Source organism: Heptranchias perlo, chromosome 41, assembly GCF_035084215.1.
Source record: "Heptranchias perlo isolate sHepPer1 chromosome 41, sHepPer1.hap1, whole genome shotgun sequence".
Classification (NCBI taxonomy): Eukaryota; Metazoa; Chordata; class Chondrichthyes; order Hexanchiformes; family Hexanchidae; genus Heptranchias; species Heptranchias perlo.
The window spans coordinates 482,637-501,878 of record NC_090365.1 but is presented as its reverse complement, the minus strand read 5'-3'; the positions used below and the strand labels follow the sequence as shown (position 1 = coordinate 501,878).

Below are 19,242 nucleotides of genomic sequence, written 5' to 3'. Positions count from 1 at the left end.
TTACTCTGTATCTAACCCTGTACCTGCCCTGGGAGTGTTTGATGGGACAGTGTAGAGGGAGCTTTACTCTGTATCTAACCCTGTACCTGCCCTGGGAGTGTTTGATGTTGACACTGGGTCCATGAAATGAGAAGTGTTCCCTTTCTCCTACTAACATCTCTCTCATCCTGATGAGATTTTGTGGTAAGAAAAGCTGATTAGTTACTTGCAGTTGAAAAATTATTTCTAATGTAAGGTGTCAATTGTTTTTTCAGCCGAACCTCTACACCTGGACCGAGAGGAGACCTTGAGCTATGTGGACAGCGATTATGTCTCCTCTGTGCCCCGCTCCTTCTCTGTGCCCCACTCCGACTCCTTGGAGGCGCTGGTGGATGTGCGGCCAAAGTACCAGTGCGACTTGATTACCCGCGACGGCCTGGACTTGTTCCCATACCCCAGCCCCCTCCATGCCATGGCAGTCCAGAGCCCGATGCTCTGCCAAGCCCTGAGGGGGAGCAGTGAGGAGAGACCCTTCTCCCCAAACTCTTTCCTGGCCGGGTACAAGATGGAAGCCGACGGGGAACTGTTTTATGCCTCCCAGGGTGAGCTGGAGGCCGTGCAGTCGAAGAGGCTGGAGAATTACATCGCAGGCCTCGTTCATAAAAGGATATACCCGGTTAGATCAAACAAGCCAAGGACTAGCCTCAGCACAGACCCCATAAAAGGCCTGATTAGGCAAAGCAGCGTGTGCCAGAGGAACATGGAAGCAGTCAGCCCACAAAGTACCAATTGTGAGCCTACTTACGCCTCGTCCGAGAGAGGAAATATCTCAAATTCTCACAGCTACGATGGAAGCTTGCCGTCTGCAAAGTATAGGCCCCAGTGGACTGCAGCAGGGGATCAGCTGTCAGCCAAGAAAAATATTTCGAGCTGCCAAACGCCAGACACCTTCATCTCTGCTGTTCAGCAGCAAAAGAGCTCAGAGGAGCCACAACGTTCCCAGAGTCTGAGGAAGCAAATCAGGCTGATGGCTAACACCCCTCCAATGAGGCCTATTTCACTCGAGTATCACGAGTTGAATTATCATCCGGCCATGAGGAGTTCACCTCAGGAAAATTATTACCAAAATGTCTACGAGTTGGACGACAGGTCTCAGGCTTTCATGTCTCCTCGGCCCGAGTCCATTGAGGTCCATTCCCCGCCCTTTGACCAGCGGGTTGGGTCAGAGGTCAGAGATAAAAGGTCGCCTCCGCACAGCACAGACGACGTAGGGTATCAGATGGTCAACGCGCAGTATATCCCGGCCCAGCAGCCCTACAAAGGCCACACCACCAACCAGGGTGGCAAGGTCAAAGGCGGCCTGCTGAGCAAGGGCAGGTCGATGGACATGTCGCCCGAGGGAGGGCCCCAGGGCTTCCGGGAGAAAGGCAAGGCGTCGAGCAAGAAGTGCCGCTTCAGCGAGGAGGCGGAGTTGGCCAAGAGGAGCGGGCGGAAGCCCTCTCCCCGGGGCAAGAAGACCTGCCGCTCGCAGTCAGAGAACAGCCTGCTCAACAAGCAGGCGGTGATGGCCAGCATCAAGTACAACACGGTGGAGCGGGACGAGGTGGCGCTGGCCAGACAGCAGCGGCCGAGGCGCCAGCCCAGCGGCAACTACCGGCGGTGGAAATCCACGGCGGAGATCTGCCGGGGGGAGGAGGCGGCGGTGGGAGGAGACGGGGGGCAGCGCCGCACCAGGAGGTGCCAAAAGGCCCCTGCCCAGGGCCAGCTGGGGAGCGACTCAGAGGGCTCGACCCGGGGTCGTGACCCCGGCCAGGGGGAGGAGGGGGGCGGTTACCCCGCCGGCAACTGCTTCGGCGACAGCGAGTCGAGCCTGAGCGAGGCGGAGTCACCGGGATTCAGCACCTGCTCCAGCGACACGGATGACGAGGCCGGGGGCCTGGTCTGGCCCCAGCAGGTGACTCCGCAGGCCTCCTCCTCCTCCGCCACCGGACGCAACGCCCCGCAGCCCAAGGTCTTCGTGAAGATCAAAGCTTCCCACGCGCTGAAGAAGAAGATTCTTCGTTTCCGCACGGGCTCCCTCAAGGTCATGACAACCGTCTGACAAAGAAAGAATGGACTCCCATTTCTATCGCGCCTTTCACCACCTCAGGACGTCCCAAAGCTCTTTACAGCCAATAAAGTACTTTTGAAGTGTTTATAATGTAGGAAACGCGGCAGCCAATTTGCGCACAGCAAGATCCCACAGCAGTGATATGATAACTGATCAGATCGTCTGTTGTGGTTTTTTTTTAAGTGATGTTGGTTGGGGGATAAATATTGGGCCCAGGACACCGGGGAGAACTCCCCCCTGCTCTTCTTTCAAAACAGCACCATGGGATCTTTTACATCCACCTCAGAGGACAGGCGGGGCCTTCGGTTTAACGTCTCATCTGAAAAACAGCACCTCTGGCAGTGCTGCACTCCCTCAGTACTGGCACTGGGAGTATCGGCCTAGATTACAAGCTCACGTCTCCTAGAGTGGGACTCTGAACCCACGACCTTCTGAGTTAGAGGCGAGAGTGGGAGCCACTGAGCCATGGCCAATTTGGCAGATGAACTGTGAGGTATCAAAGCCTGGGTCTCCTGGGCGAGTCAGTGCACTTCCCATGGATTACAAACCACTCAACTTCCAAGCAAATCATTTTGAAATGACAGTGCTTTGAAGAGCAGTTTTAATTTGAGGGAGTGTTGTGCTGGAATGTTTTTATTTGTTGACAGGTCGAGTGGGCTGATCGATTGTACTTATAGAAGGGGGTGCATTAATATTGAGCAGTGTTAGCAGAGTGCGATTTATTTAACTCTACGTTACCACAGAAAGTGTTTGATGTTCCAGCTGGTAGAAGGACTCGGGTAAAGCAACTCATCGCTTTGCACCTCTCCATCATTCCCTCCCTCTCCGCCTCTCTCCCCCTTTAAGCTGCTCCTTCTCCCATCACCCCCTGTGCTCGCTGACCTACATTGGCTCCCGGTCCAGCAACGCCTCGAGTTTAAAATTCTCTTCCTCGTGTTCAAATCCCCTCCATGGCCCTCAACCACCCCCCCTCCCTATCTCTGTAACCTCCTCCAGCCCTACAACCCTCCGAGATCTCTGCAATCCTCCAATTCTGGCCTTTTGCACATCCCCGATTCCCATCACTCCACCATTGGCGGCCGTGCCTTCAGCTGCCTCGGCCCTAAGCTCTGGAATTCCCTCCCTCTCTCCTCCTTTCAGACTCTCCTGAAAACCTATCTCTTTGTCACCTGTCCTAATATCTCCGTCTTTGGCTTGGTGTTACATTTTGTCTGATTACACTCCTGTGAAGTACCTTGGGACGTTTTTGCTATGTTAAAGGCGCTATGTAAATGCAAGTTATTGTTGATGTTTTACAATGTTTCACCTTGTTCCTTCTTTTTCTTGAAAATGAAGGAGCAGGGAATTTGGGCCAATCCCTCAGGTCATCATCGACCAGTGCTGGTCGCACGTCCTGTACAGTTTTTGGTTTCCCAATGCTCTCTGGCCTCGAATAACGGAGAGGTGCGAACCAGTAAGGCCAGTCCCTCGAGACCCCCCTTTGTAAAGTACTTCACAGAAGCCTTGTACCTGCTGGAATGAGGGGCAGGTCGGGCTGCCCAAGGTCGGAAACCGAGGTGGAGTGAGATCACGGCTGGATTTCTGATGAAAATCCATAGAAAACCTTTAAGAACTAAAAACTTCACACCCTAGGCAAGGAAAGATATATTCTAGAAGTTTCTAGACAAAAAAGTGTAAGCGAATGGGTGGGGATTTTAAGCGGGGAACGGTGACTTTACGGTGAGAAGTCTGCTGTAAGACCCCCGCAGTCCTGCTGTGGGTGGGGGGTTCATTAGTCCAGGACTATGGCCTGATGTTTTCTGACCCCTCCTTTCACCGCCCCCCTGGGGTTGGGTGGATTGTGGTACAGATATTAAACGTGTCCATGTAACCGGTTTGAGTGTCTAATTCAGTTATGTAATTATTATACTGCAAATAATTTTATACAGAGAGGACTGCCAATGGGAAATGGAATCTCGAAAAGCCGTTGGTTTGTTTGAAGTCCCGTTTTATAACACGTGGCTCCAACTCTGTGTCAGAAAAGGGTTTGGAAACTTTTTTTACGCAGCGACTTGTTCTGATCTGGAATGCGCTGCCTGAAAGGGCGGTGGAAGCAGATTCAATAATAACTTTCAAAAAGGGAATTGGATAAATACTTGAAGGAGGAAAGTTTGCAGGGCTGTGGGGGAAAGAGCAGGAGGAGTGGGACTGATTGGATAGCTCTTTCAAAGAGCCGGCACAGGCATGATGGGCCGAGTGGCCTCCTTTTGAGCTGTGTTGTTCTATGATTCTAAATGTTTTTTTTTGCTTTTTGCAGCCGATCAGGCCTGGGGGGGGTTAAAATTCTGATCCCAAAACCGTTGTCTCTTCCTCTCCATATCCCACCCCCCCCCCCGCCCAAAACTGGACAGGCTCCGAGTGTGACTGACAGAGGAGACACGTGTGTCAGGCTAATTGTGTAAATACTAGTGTAAATTCATTGTAGCTGGTGTGACGGAAAAATTGTGGGATATCTTCTCCAAATGAAACTTGTGGGTGGAAGGGCTGATTTAATAGACTTACCCATTCCCCGTTTCGATTGGGCACCTGGCCCTGATTTGGTGTCGGTTGTGCATGAGGCTTTCCTGCCCTCCCTTGGAGTCTCCGGGACCCCATTCACCTGGGGACTGTTTGCCTGAGCAACCACACAGCGTTTTCCCCTTGCCGGCCTGTACAGAGCAGCCTCCCTGCCCACCCCCACCCCTCCATGGTCGGGGCGGGGGTGGGGGGGAAGAGGTTGGGCCCACCTGGCCTCTTAAAGGGGGCACATTTGACAGTGTCGAACCACATTACAGGACTGCTTTGCTTTCGACCAGGCCTGTGATACAAAGGGCCGCAACATGAGAGAGGGAGAGGGGAAACGGGGGCAGGCAGTGGTGCGAGTGGGTAGAGCTCAGGTTTTCCCCCTGTTGGGTAGATTTCATATAGCCACTCATGGACCTCCCCTGGCGATGCCCACAGTCAGGAATGGGGTGAATTTCCCCTCAGAGGCCGGGGTGTGGGAGGGGGGGGTCGTACAGGTGCTCCATCTAGCGGTAGATGTGTGCGGCTGCAGGTGTGACTGTGGTAAATCAGGAGCGGTCATCACATGAAGCACATTGGTGTGTTATTAGAGATGTCTGGCCTATATGGGGGAGGGGAGTGTGGGGGAGGGGAGTCTGGGGGAGGGGGAGGGGAAGGAGAGGTGAGTAGTTGGGTGGACCACCTGAGGTCCAACCTGAGATCTGACGTCCAAACGGGGCTTAAAGACAAGTATTATAACCTGAGCGTCCATGGGGTTGCCAACTCTGGTTGGGTGTATTGCTGGAGGGTTCATCACATGACCTCTAACCTCAAACAGCCCCCCCCACCTCACACTCCTGTCATTGGTCCATCCTCCAGTCATCATGGCCTTCCCATGGCCAACTGAAAAGGGAACAGGCTCTTGGTTACCTGATTGGATGAATCTTCAGTCTCAGACAAACAGCCTTCTTTCCCCCATCTCCAATATTTTTATAACTAATAAATAAGTGTTCAAAAAAAACCACTTTCATTTTAACACCCCTTTGATTTTTCTCCTGAGTGTTTGCTTGTAGCGGGTGTCCAGGAGATTAATCTTCAATTCCTGGAGACTCCAGGGCCAATCCTGGAGGGTTGGCGAGCCCGAGTGTCCACCTGGAACAAGGCCTCTGGTTTCCAGTAATCCAACGGTTGTGTCTTTTATTCATTGCATCGCGGCGGGACTGAAACCCAGCTTAGCTGTGGTTGGTTTATGTTGTCACCCTGATGTCACAGTGTCACGGTCCAAGTAGTGTTTATGGAGTATTCAAAGATATTAAAAGTTTTATCCTGAAGTGAGTGCAAAAAAATGAAGCAGCTCTGAGTTTTTTTTAAACTTTATTTTCACTGTTCTTTATGTCAGCAGACCGGGGCTAAAAGGGTTAAATTACGAGGACAGGTTTCGTAGACTAGACTTGTACTCCCTCGAGTATAGAAGATTAAGGGGTGATCTAATCGAGGGGTTTAAGATGATTAAAGGATTTGATAGGGTCGATAGAGAGAAACTATTTCCTCTGGTGGGGGGAGTCCAGAACAAGGGGGAATAACCTTAAAATTAGAGCTCGGCCGTTCAGGGGTGATGTCAGGAAGCATTTCTTCACACAAAGGGGAGTGGGAATCTGGAACTCTCTCCCCCCAAAAAGCTGTTGAGGCCGGGGGTCAATTGGAAATGTAAAGACTCAGATCAATGGATTTTTGTTGGGTAAGGGGATTAAGGGTCATGGAACCAAGGTGGGTAAATGGAGTTAAGATACAGATCAGCCATGATTTAATTGAATGGCAGAACAGGCTTTAGGGGCTGAATGGCCTCCTCCTGTTCCTGTGTTCTTAACCTGGTTTCATATTTCTTAAACTCATTTAATTTCAAGAGTGAAACTGATTTGATTCCCCCTCGTGTCCCTGTGAAGTGCCTTGGGCCGTTTTTCCACATTAAAGGCACTGTATAAATGCAAATTGTTGTTGGAACACGAAAAGGCCGGATAGAGGCAGGAAACTTGGCTTTGATCACAGTTTTGGTTCAGCTCTTCCATATGCCACGATGCATCGTACAGAGCAGGTAAAAGAAAGAAAGAAAGACTTGCATTTATATAGCGCCTTTCACAACCTCAGGACGTCGCAAAGTGCTTTACAGCCAATGAAGTACTTCTGAAGTGTAGTCACTGTTGTAATGTAGGAAACGAGGCAGCCAATTTGAGCACAGGAAGATCCCACAAACAGAAATGAGATAAATGTCCAAATAATCTGTTTTGGTGTTGGTTGAGGGATAAATATTGACCAGGACACTGGGGAGAACTCCCCTGCTCTCCTTCAAACAGTGGCCATGTGATCTTTTGTGTCCACCTGAGAGGGCAGACGGGGCCTCGGTTTAACGTCTCATCCGAAAGACGGCATCTCTGACAGTGCAGCACTCCCTCAGTTCTGCCCCTCCGACAGTGCAGCACTCCCTCAGTACTGCCCCTCCGACAGTGCAGGACTCCCTCAGTTCTGCCCCTCCGACAGTGCAGCACTCCCTCAGTACTGCCCCTCCGACAGTGCAGCACTCCCTCAGTACTGCCCCTCCGACAGTGCAGCGCTCCCTCAGTACAGGACTCCCTCAGTACTGACCCTCCGACAGTGCAGCGCTCCCTCAGTACAGGACTCCCTCAGTACTGACCCTCCGACAGTGCAGCGCTCCCTCAGTACTGACCCTCTGACAGTGCAGGACTCCCTCAGTACTGCCCCTCCGACAGTGCAGGACTCCCTCAGTACTGACCCTCCGACAGTGCAGCACTCCCTCAGTACTGACCCTCCGACAGCGCAGCGCTCCCTCAGTACAGGACTCCCTCAGTACTGACCCTCCGACAGTGCAGCGCTCCCTCAGTACAGGACTCCCTCAGTACTGACCCTCCGACAGTGCAGCGCTCCCTCAGTACTGACCCTCTGACAGTGCAGGACTCCCTCAGTACTGACCCTCTGACAGTGCATGACTCCCTCATTACTGCCCCTCCAACAGTGCAGGACTCCCTCAGTACTGACCCTCCGACAGTGCAGCACTCCCTCAGTACTGACCCTCCGACAGCGCAGCGCTCCCTCAGTACTGACCCTCCGACAGTGCAGCGCTCTCTCAGTACAGGACTCCCTCAGTACTGACCCTCCGACAGTGCAGCGCTCCCTCAGTACTGACCCTCTGACAGTGCAGGACTCCCTCAGTACTGCCCCTCCGACAGTGCAGGACTCCCTCAGTACTGACCCTCCGACAGTGCAGCACTCCCTCAGTACTGACCCTCCGACAGCGCAGCGCTCCCTCAGTACAGGACTCCCTCAGTACTGACCCTCCGACAGTGCAGCGCTCCCTCAGTACAGGACTCCCTCAGTACTGACCCTCCGACAGTGCAGCGCTCCCTCAGTACTGACCCTCTGACAGTGCAGGACTCCCTCAGTACTGACCCTCTGACAGTGCATGACTCCCTCATTACTGCCCCTCCAACAGTGCAGGACTCCCTCAGTACTGACCCTCCGACAGTGCAGCACTCCCTCAGTACTGACCCTCCGACAGCGCAGCGCTCCCTCAGTACTGACCCTCCGACAGTGCAGCGCTCCCTCAGTACTGACCCTCCGACAGTGCAGCGCTCCCTCAGTACTACACTGGGAGTGTCAGCCTGGATTTTGTGCTCAATTCACTGGACTGGGGCTGGAACCCACAACTTTCTGGTTCACTGCTACCACTGAACCACGGCTGACACCCAGGTCGCAGATCCCAGGTTGGGGTGGGAGCTTTGGGAAACTACGACCCCCTAACCTCGGGAAGCGATAAAATCAGCCAGGGAGCAGGCTCAGTCAGCTGTGATGCTCCTCATGGTTGAATAATCTGCCGACAACTTACTGTCCGGGCTCATAATATGAAGAAGGCCTGCTTGGTTGAGTTACTGGAGGGCAGCTGTAGTATCTGTCCCCCAGCAACAGTCGGTTGTAGGGGAGGGGGATGTGGGGGGTTTGGTGGAAGATGCACGGAGTTACAGTGGAGAAAATAATGCTTCTTTTTGAAGTGGACAGGGGGGTGGCAGGAGACTCATTCCTCGGGGCGCTGATATCTGGACGTCTGATCAAAGGGGCCAGCGTGTCCGCCTCACTCTGAGCGGAGATTCTTGCCTGTTTCCATGGTGATGGCTGGAGAAAGGCATCTTGGGAATTGTTTCAGGATAAAAACATTTTTTTTTGCAAAGCATTCAGCAAAAATAAAAGAACCAGACTGCGTCTGACTCCCCTCCCCCCGCGTCTGACTCCCCTCCCCCCGCGTCTGACTCCCCTCCCCCCGCGTCTGACTCCCCTCCCCCCGCGTCTGACTCCCGTCCCCCCGCGTCTGACTCCCGTCCCCCCGCGTCTGACTCCTGTCCCCACGCGTCTGATTCCCCTCCCCCCGCGTCTGACTCCCGTCCCCCACGTCTGACTCCCGTCCCCCGCGTCTGACTCCCGTCCCCCGCGTCTGACTCCCCTGCCCCATGTCTGACTCCCGTCCCCCCGCGTCTGACTCCCGTCCCCCCGCGTCTGACTCCCCTGCCCCATGTCTGACTCCCGTCCCCCCGCGTCTGACTCCCGTCCCCCCGCGTCTGACTCCCCTCCCCCCGCGTCTGACTCCCGTCCCCCCGCGTCTGACTCCCGTCCCCCCGCGTCTGACTCCCGTCCCCACGCGTCTGACTCCCCTCCCCCCGCGTCTGACTCCCGTCCCCCCGCGTCTGACTCCCGTCCCCCCGCGTCTGACTCCCCTCCCCCCGCGTCTGAATCCCGTCCCCCCGCGTCTGACTCCCGTCCCCACGCGTCTGATTCCCCTCCCCCCGCGTCTGACTCCCGTCCCCCACGTCTGACTCCCGTCCCCCGCGTCTGACTCCCCTGCCCCATGTCTGACTCCCGTCCCCCCGCGTCTGACTCCCGTCCCCCCGCGTCTGACTCCCCTGCCCCATGTCTGACTCCCGTCCCCCCGCGTCTGACTCCCGTCCCCCGCGTCTGACTCCCGTTCCCCCGCGTCTGACTCCCGTCCCCCCGCGTCTGACTCCCGTCCCCCTGTATCCACTCCCCTCCCCCCGCGTCTGACTCCCCTCCCCCCGCGTCTGACTCCCGTCCCCCTGTATCCACTCCCCTCCCCCCGTGTCTGACTCCCATCCCCCCGCATCTGACTCCCATCCCCCCGCGTCTGACTCCCGTCCCCCCGCGTCTGACTCCCGTCCCCCCGCGTCTGACTCCCGTCCCCCCGCGCTTGACTCCCCTCTCCCCGTGTCTGTCTCCCATCCCCCCCGTGTCTGACTCCCATCCCCCCGTGTCTGGCTCCCCTCCCCCCGCGCCTGACTCCCCTCCCCCCGCGTCTGACTCCCGTCCCCCCGCGTCTGACTCCCATCCCCCCGTGTCTGACTCCCGTCCCCCCCGTGTCTGACTCCCGTCCCCCCCCCCGTGTCTGACTCCCGTCCCCCCCGTGTCTGACTCCCGTCCCCCCGTGTCTGACTCCCGTCCCCCCCCCGCGTCTGACTCCCGTCCCCCCGTGTCTGACTCCCGTCCCCCCCGTGTCTGACTCCGGTTCCCCCCGCGCCTGACTCCCCTCCCCCCGTGTCTGACTCCTGTCCCCCCTGTGTCTGACTCCCGTCCCCCCGTGTCTGACTCCCCTCTCCCCGTGTCTGACTCCCGTCCCCCCCCCGCGTCTGACTCCCGTCCCCCCGTGTCTGACTCCCGTCCCCCCCGCGTCTGACTCCGGTTCCCCCCGCGCCTGACTCCCCTCCCCCCGTGTCTGACTCCTGTCCCCCCTGTGTCTGACTCCCGTCCCCCCCCCGCGTCTGACTCCCGTCCCCCCGTGTCTGACTCCCCTCCCCCCGCGCCTGACTCCCCTCCCCCCGCGTCTGACTCCCCTCCCCCCGCGTCTGTCTCCCGTCCCCCCGTGTCTGACTCCCGTCCCCCCGTGTCTGACTCCCCTCCCCCCGCGCCTGACTCCCCTCCCCCCGTGTCTGACTCCCCTCTCCCCGTGTCTGTCTCCCGTCCCCCCCGTGTCTGACTCCCGTCCCTCCGTGTCTGACTCCCCTCCCCCCGCGCCTGACTCCCCTCCCCCCCGCGTCTGACTCCCCTCCCCCCGTGTCTGACTCCCCTCCCCCCGCGTCTGACTCCCGTCCCCCCCGTGTCTGACTCCCGTCCCCCCCGTGTCTGACTCCCGTCCCCCCGTGTCTGACTCCCCTCCCCCCGCGCCTGACTCCCCTCCCCCCCGCGTCTGACTCCCCTCCCCCCGCGCCTGACTCCCCTCCCCCCGCGTCTGACTCCCGTCCCCCCGCGTCTGACTCCTGTCCCCACGCGTCTGATTCCCCTCCCCCCGCGTCTGACTCCCGTCCCCCACGTCTGACTCCCGTCCCCCGCGTCTGACTCCCGTCCCCCGCGTCTGACTCCCCTGCCCCATGTCTGACTCCCGTCCCCCCGCGTCTGACTCCCGTCCCCCCGCGTCTGACTCCCCTGCCCCATGTCTGACTCCCGTCCCCCCGCGTCTGACTCCCGTCCCCCCGCGTCTGACTCCCGTCCCCCCGCGTCTGACTCCCGTCCCCCCGCGTCTGACTCCCGTCCCCACGCGTCTGACTCCCCTCCCCCCGCGTCTGACTCCCGTCCCCCCGCGTCTGACTCCCGTCCCCCCGCGTCTGACTCCCCTCCCCCCGCGTCTGAATCCCGTCCCCCCGCGTCTGACTCCCGTCCCCACGCGTCTGATTCCCCTCCCCCCGCGTCTGACTCCCGTCCCCCACGTCTGACTCCCGTCCCCCGCGTCTGACTCCCCTGCCCCATGTCTGACTCCCGTCCCCCCGCGTCTGACTCCCGTCCCCCCGCGTCTGACTCCCCTGCCCCATGTCTGACTCCCGTCCCCCCGCGTCTGACTCCCGTCCCCCGCGTCTGACTCCCGTTCCCCCGCGTCTGACTCCCGTCCCCCCGCGTCTGACTCCCGTCCCCCTGTATCCACTCCCCTCCCCCCGCGTCTGACTCCCCTCCCCCCGCGTCTGACTCCCGTCCCCCTGTATCCACTCCCCTCCCCCCGTGTCTGACTCCCATCCCCCCGCATCTGACTCCCATCCCCCCGCGTCTGACTCCCGTCCCCCCGCGTCTGACTCCCGTCCCCCCGCGTCTGACTCCCGTCCCCCCGCGCTTGACTCCCCTCTCCCCGTGTCTGTCTCCCATCCCCCCCGTGTCTGACTCCCATCCCCCCGTGTCTGGCTCCCCTCCCCCCGCGCCTGACTCCCCTCCCCCCGCGTCTGACTCCCGTCCCCCCGCGTCTGACTCCCATCCCCCCGTGTCTGACTCCCGTCCCCCCCGTGTCTGACTCCCGTCCCCCCCCCCGTGTCTGACTCCCGTCCCCCCCGTGTCTGACTCCCGTCCCCCCGTGTCTGACTCCCGTCCCCCCCCCGCGTCTGACTCCCGTCCCCCCGTGTCTGACTCCCGTCCCCCCCGTGTCTGACTCCGGTTCCCCCCGCGCCTGACTCCCCTCCCCCCGTGTCTGTCTCCCGTCCCCCCCGTGTCTGACTCCCGTCCCTCCGTGTCTGACTCCCCTCCCCCCGCGCCTGACTCCCCTCCCCCCCGCGTCTGACTCCCGTCCCCCCCGCGTCTGACTCCGGTTCCCCCCGCGCCTGACTCCCCTCCCCCCGTGTCTGACTCCTGTCCCCCCTGTGTCTGACTCCCGTCCCCCCCCCGCGTCTGACTCCCGTCCCCCCGTGTCTGACTCCCGTCCCCCCCGCGTCTGACTCCGGTTCCCCCCGCGCCTGACTCCCCTCCCCCCGTGTCTGACTCCTGTCCCCCCTGTGTCTGACTCCCGTCCCCCCCCCGCGTCTGACTCCCGTCCCCCCGTGTCTGACTCCCCTCCCCCCGCGCCTGACTCCCCTCCCCCCGCGTCTGACTCCCCTCCCCCCGCGTCTGTCTCCCGTCCCCCCGTGTCTGACTCCCGTCCCCCCGTGTCTGACTCCCCTCCCCCCGCGCCTGACTCCCCTCCCCCCGTGTCTGACTCCCCTCTCCCCGTGTCTGTCTCCCGTCCCCCCCGTGTCTGACTCCCGTCCCTCCGTGTCTGACTCCCCTCCCCCCGCGCCTGACTCCCCTCCCCCCCGCGTCTGACTCCCCTCCCCCCGTGTCTGACTCCCCTCCCCCCGCGTCTGACTCCCGTCCCCCCCGTGTCTGACTCCCGTCCCCCCGTGTCTGACTCCCCTCCCCCCGCGCCTGACTCCCCTCCCCCCCGCGTCTGACTCCCCTCCCCCCGCGCCTGACTCCCCTCCCCCCGCGTCTGACTCCCCTCCCCCCGCGTCTGACTCCCCTCCCCCCGTGTCTGACTCCCGTCCCCCCCGTGTCTGACTCCCCTCCCCCTGTGTCTGACTCCCGTCCCCCCCGTGTCTGACTCCCCTCCCCCCGTGTCTGTCTCCCCCCCCCCCCGTGTCTGACTCCCGTCCCCGCCGCGTCTGACTCCCCTCCCCCCGTGTCTGACTCCCGTCCCCGCCGCGTCTGACTCTCCTACTCCACGTCTTCCACCACTTGGGGCAGGCACCTTACCCGAGGGTTGATGGTCACGCACTCTCCCCTGGAGTGGAAGGCTGAGGAGGTGACAATCTCCAGGTGGCCTCGAAGGTGAACCGTGCCAATTCTTTCTTCTCTAGACTCTCCCTCCTCTCCGGAAGGTGCCAACTCTTGCCGGGGATACAGTTCCACAAACACCAGACAACTCAACTGGCCACTGTGCGTGGGTGAGGCCTGGACAAGGAGTGTCAGCTGGCTTTCAATCGTTGGGTGGGGGATTGGATCATAGCCGAGCCTCATGCTGTTCTCCCCCCATTGACCCCCCCATCACTTTCCAGTGTGGGTCACTTGCCGGCATTGACAGAGTGAGCTCTTCTCTCTCCTCCTTTAAGACGCTCCTTAAAACCTACCTCTTTGACCAAACTTTTGGTCACCCGTCCTAATATCTCCTTATGTGGCTCGGTGTCAAATTTTGTTTGATAATCGCTCCTGTGAAGCGCCTTGGGATGTTTTACTACGTTAAAGGCGCTATATAAATGCAAATAGTTGTTTCTGTTGTAATTCATTTCTCTGAAGTGAAATGAAAAGACTGAAATATTTCATTCGGCCCTGGGTCACACTGAAACAGTCAACTAAGATAAATGCAATATCGCTTTGCAAACAGTGGGCGAAAGTCTCATGATCAGACATCGAGTAAATGTGGTCTAATACCTCATGATTGAACATCACATGATCAAATGTCACTTGATCAGACATCCAACCAGAGTTGGTAACCCGACTCCTACTCTTGCAGCCTGCTGGTGGGGTTGCCAACTCTGGTTAGATGTAATCCTGGAGAATCCAGGACAATCCTGGAGGGTTGGCAACTCTACTTGCTGGTGTCCTACACTGGAGGCCTCGGCCTTCACCTCAGTTTCTCAATGATAAAGACCAGTGTCGATTTTTCACCACCCACACACTGTTACCTTTGACCCTGAATGATGCTCTTCGTTCCTTTTGCCTCCCTCCCAGAATCTTCCCTTGGAAGCACGTGGAAAGGCAGGAGGAAGCAGCCTTCCATGAAGAGTCTGACGGACAGGGAGAGGCAGGTGAAAGAACTCAAATCCACCTCAGGCTCTCTGAACACTGACCCCACACAGGTCACAGAGACACTGACAGGAGACTTTTCGATCAGCGAGGAGCAGGGGTAATGGGGGTGATGCAATTCAGCCAGTGTTTGCACTCATTGGGGAGTCATTGTTTGCAGTGGTATTCACAGAGAAATGTGTGCTTCTCCTCAGACTTGTTACATTCCCCCCGGGTTGTGTTATATCCATGAGGAATGCACATAATATATCCGGGAGGGAGCAGTTACATACAAAGGGTTATGTTTACATGAGGGAGGGGTTTATACAAGAAGGTACTACAGCCAAAAAGGACGTGTATTACATACAGAGGGTGTGTTATATACAGAGGGTGTGTGTTATAGTCAGAGGAGGTGTGTTTTAAGAACATAAGAACATAAGAAATAGGAGCAGGAGTAGGCCATTCGGCCCCTCGAGCCTGCTCCACCATTCAACAAGATCATGGCTGATCTTCTACCTCAACAACATTTTCCTGCACTATCTCCATATCACTTGATGCCTTTAATATCTAGAAATCTATCGATCTCCGTTTTGAATGTACTCAATGACTGAGCCTCCACAGCCCTCTGCGGTAGAGAATTCCAAAGATTCACAACCCTCTGAGGGAAGAAATTTCTCCTCATCTCAGTCCTAAATGGCCGACCCCTTATCCTGAGACTATGACCCCTGGTTCTAGACTCCCCAGCCAGGGGAAACATCCTCCCTGCATCTACCCTGTCGAGCCCTGTAAGAATTTTGTATGTTTCAATGAGATCATCTCTCATTCTTCTAAACTCTAGTGAATACAGGCCGAGTCTACTCAATCTCTCCTCATACGACAATCCCGCCATCCCAGGAATCAGTCTGGTGAACCTTCGTTGCACTCCCTCTATGGTAAGTGTATCCTTTCATAGTGAAGGAGACCAAAACTGTACACAATAATCCAGGTGCGGTCTCACCAAGGCCCTGTATAATTGCAGTAAGACATCTTTACTCCTGTACTCAAATCCTCTTGTAATAAAGGCCAACATACCATTTGCCTTCCTAATTGCTTGCTGCACCTGCATGTTAGCTTTCAGTGACTGGTGTACAAGGACACCCAGGTCCCTTTGTACATCAACATTTCCCAATCTCTCACCATTTAAAAACTACTCTGCATTTCTGTTTTTCCTACTAAAGTGGATAACTTCACATTTTTCCACATTATATTCCATCTGCCATGTATTTGCCCACTCACTCAACTTGTCTATATCCCCTTGAAGCCTCTTTGCATCCTCCTCACAACTCACAGTCCCACCTAGTTTTGTGTCATCAGCAAACCTGGAAATATTACATTTTGTTCCCTCATCCAAATCATTGATATATATTGTGAATAGCTGGGGCCCAAGCACTGATCCCTGCGGTACCCCACTAGTCACCGCCTGCCACCCCGAAAAAGACCCATTTATTCCCACTCTCTGTTTTCTGTCTTTTAACCAATTCTCAATCCATGCCAGTATATTACCCCCAATTCCAAGTGCTCTAACTTTGTTCACCAACTTCCTGTGTGGGACCTTATCGAAAGCCTTCTGAAAATCCAAATACACCACATCCACTGGTTCTCCTTATCTATCCTACTAATTACATCCTCAAAGAATTCCAATAGGTTTGTCAAACATGATTTCCCTTTCATAAATGGTGAGAGATTGGGAAATGTTGATGTTCAAAGGGACCTGGGTGTCCTTGTACATGAGTCACTGAAAGCTAACATGCAGGTGCAGCAAGCAATTAGGAAGGCAAAATGGCCTTTATTACCAGAGGATTTGAGTACAGGAGTAAAGATGTCTTACTGCAATTATACAGGGCCTTGGTGAGACCGCACCTGGAGTATTGTGTACAATTTTGGTCTCCTTACCTAAGAAAGGATATACTTGCCATAGAGGGAGTGCAGCGAAGGTTCACCAGACTGATTCCCGGGATAGCGGGATTGTCAAATCTGCCAAATCCTATTATTATTTTCTAAGTGTCCTGTTATCACATCCTTTATAATAGATTCTCGCATTTTCCCCACTACTGACGTTAGGCTAACAGGTCTGTAATTCCCTGTTTTTTCTCTCCCTCCTTTTTTAAATAGTGGGGTTACATTTGCCACCCTCCAATCTGCAGGAACTGTTCCATATTCTATAGAATTTTGGAAGATGACAACCAATGCATTCACTATCTCTCCAGCCACCTCTTTCAAAACCCTGAGATGTAGATCATCAGGTCCTTGGGATTTATTGACTTTCAGTCCCATTAATTTCTCTAGTACTATTTTTTTACTAATACTAATTTCCTTCAGTTCCTCATTCCCACCAGACCCTTGGTTCTCTAGTATTTCTGGGAGGTTTTTTGTGTCTTCTCCCGTGAAGACAGACAAAGTATTTGTTTAATCTCTCTGCCATTTCCTTATTCCCCATTATAAATTCTCCCGACTCTGTCTGTAAGGGACCCACATTTGCCTTCGCCAGTCTTTTCCTTTTACAAGAAGCTTTTACAGGGAAACATTGTTGGGAGTGTTATATACAGAGGGTGTGTGTTATATACAGAGGGTGTGTGTTATATACAGAGGGTGTGTGTTATATACAAAGGATGAGTCTTATATATAGAGGGTGTGTGTTATATACAAAGGATGAGTCATATATACAGAGAGTGTGTGTTATATACAGAGAGGGTGTGTGTTACATATAGAGGTTGTGTCTTATATGCAAAGGTGGGTATGATGTACATAGGTTGAGCGTGTTGTAAAGATGGTGTAATATACAAGGATGTGTGTTATATATGAGGATGTGTGTTATACTAAGAGAGTGAGTTATATACAGTGTATCATATACACTGAGCATCATATACAGACAGTGTGTTATATGCAATGTGCGTAATGTACAGTGAATGTGTTATATATAGAGCATTACATACAGATGGCCTGTGATATAGACCTGGGGGGGGGGGGGGGGTATGTTATACACAGTGAGGATGTGTGTTATACACAGAACGGGTATGTTAAACACAGGGAGGGTGTGTGTTACACACAGAACGGGTATGTTAAACACAGGGAGGGTGTGTGTTATACGCAGAACGGGTATGTTAAACACAGGGAGGGTGTGTGTTACACACAGAACGGGTATGTTAAACACAGGGAGGGTGTGTGTTATACACAGAACGGGTATGTTAAACACAGGGAGGGTGTGTGTTATGTAGCAGGGAATATTTTCACAGGCGCACAGCTGCTGCTCTCTGGTGCTGTGTGTGTGGGCAGTGCTGGTACACGAGAGCACGGTGCAGGGAGGCGGCCTGCCCTCCTGTGTTGAAAGTCTCTGTGTTTTAAGGTCTCAGATAATACAGCACAGGCGTCTCCATGGAAACAGGAGGATCTGGAAAAGAAATCCAGATGCTCCTTAAATACCATGCTTGCTGCAACCTAAACCACACATCATCAGACAAGCTGTCCACTCAACTCTGATCTTTGACCTTGATCTCAACTTTGACCCTGCAATTAAAGAGGAATTGTTCGGGCCTGGATGGTCCTCTTGTTTTACACCACCCAGTGTGGTACTGAGTCCAGGATCATCCTGGAGTCTCCAGGAATTAAAGATTCATCTCCTGGACACGCGCTGCAAGCAAACCCGGGAGAATAAATCAAAGGGCCATAAAAATAATCTGTTTTTTTTCCAATTTCATTTGAATATTTTTCATTTATTAGTTATAGAAATACTGGAGATGGGGGTGGGAGGTGCAGCCTACTTGACTGACAGTCAAGAATCATTCATAGAATCATAGAAAATGTACAGCTCAGAAGGAGGCCATTCGGCCCATCGTGTCCGCGCCAGCCGAAAATGAGCCACCCAGCTTAATCCCACTTTCCCGCGCTTGGTCTGTAGCCCTGTGGGTTACGGCATTTCAGGTGCACATCCAGTGAGGGTTTCTGCCTCTCCCACCCTCTCAGGCAGTGAGTTCCAGACCCCACCACCCTCTGGGTGAAAATATTTCTCCTCAGCTCCCCTCTAATCCTTCTACCAATCACTTTAAATCTATGCCCCCTGGTTGTTGACCTCTCTGCTAAGGGAAATAGGTCCTTCCTATCCACTCTATCTGGGCCCCTCAATTTTGTACACCTCAATTAAATCTCCCCTCAGCCTCATCTGTTCCAAAGAGAACAACTCCAGCCTATCCAATCTTTCCTCATAGCTAAAATTCTCCAGTCCTGGCAACATCCTCATAAATCTCCTCTGCACCCTCTCTAGTGCAATCACATCTTTCCTGTAATGTGGTGACCAGAACTGTACACAGTACTCAAGCTGTGACCTAACCAGTGTTTTATACAGTTCCAGCATAACCTCCCTGCTCTTATATTCTATGCCTCGGCTAATAAAGGAAAGTATTCCATATGCCTTTTTAACCACCTTATCTACTTGTCCTGCTACCTTCAGGGATCTGTGGACATGCACTCCAAGGTCCCTCACTTCCTCCACACCTCTCAGTATCCTCCCATTTATTGTGTACTCCCTTACCTTGTTTGCCCTCCCCAAATGCATTACCTCACACTTCTCTGGATTGAATTCCATTTGCCACTTTTCTGCCCACCTGACCAGTCCATTGATATCTTCCTGCAGTCTACAGCTTTCCTCCTCACTATCAACCACACGGCCTATTTTTGTATCATCTGCAAACTTCTTAATCATGCCCCCTACATTTAAGTCCAAATCATTAATATATATCACAAGAAGCAAGGGACCTCGTACTGAGCCCTGCAGAACCCCACTGGAAACAGCTTCCCAGTCGCAAAAACACCCGTCGACCATTACCCTTTGCTTCCTGCCACTGAGACAATTTTGGATCCAACTCGCCACTTTCCCTTGGATCCCATGGGCTTGTACTTTTTTGACCAGTCTGCCATGTGGGACCTTATCAAAAGCCTTGCTAAAATCCATGTAGACTACATCAAATGCACTACCCTCATCGACCCTCCTTGTCACCTCCTCAAATAATTCAAAC

General features: G+C 54.9%; 1 protein-coding gene across 3 annotated transcripts in view; it reads left to right on the top strand.

Annotated features, from left to right (window-relative positions):
* Nucleotides 1-5,955, top strand: part of LOC137305887 (dapper 1-like) — a 48,974-nt gene extending 43,019 nt beyond the window's left edge. For all 3 annotated transcript variants that reach the window (XM_067974824.1, XM_067974823.1, XM_067974825.1), the window contains one exon: nt 255-5,955. In XM_067974824.1, coding sequence (XP_067830925.1) covers nt 255-2,080 — 1,826 coding nt within the window. In that variant the 3' untranslated portion in view covers nt 2,081-5,955. The remainder of the gene's footprint in view (nt 1-254) is intronic.
* The last annotated feature ends 13,287 nt before the right edge of the window (nt 5,956-19,242 follow it).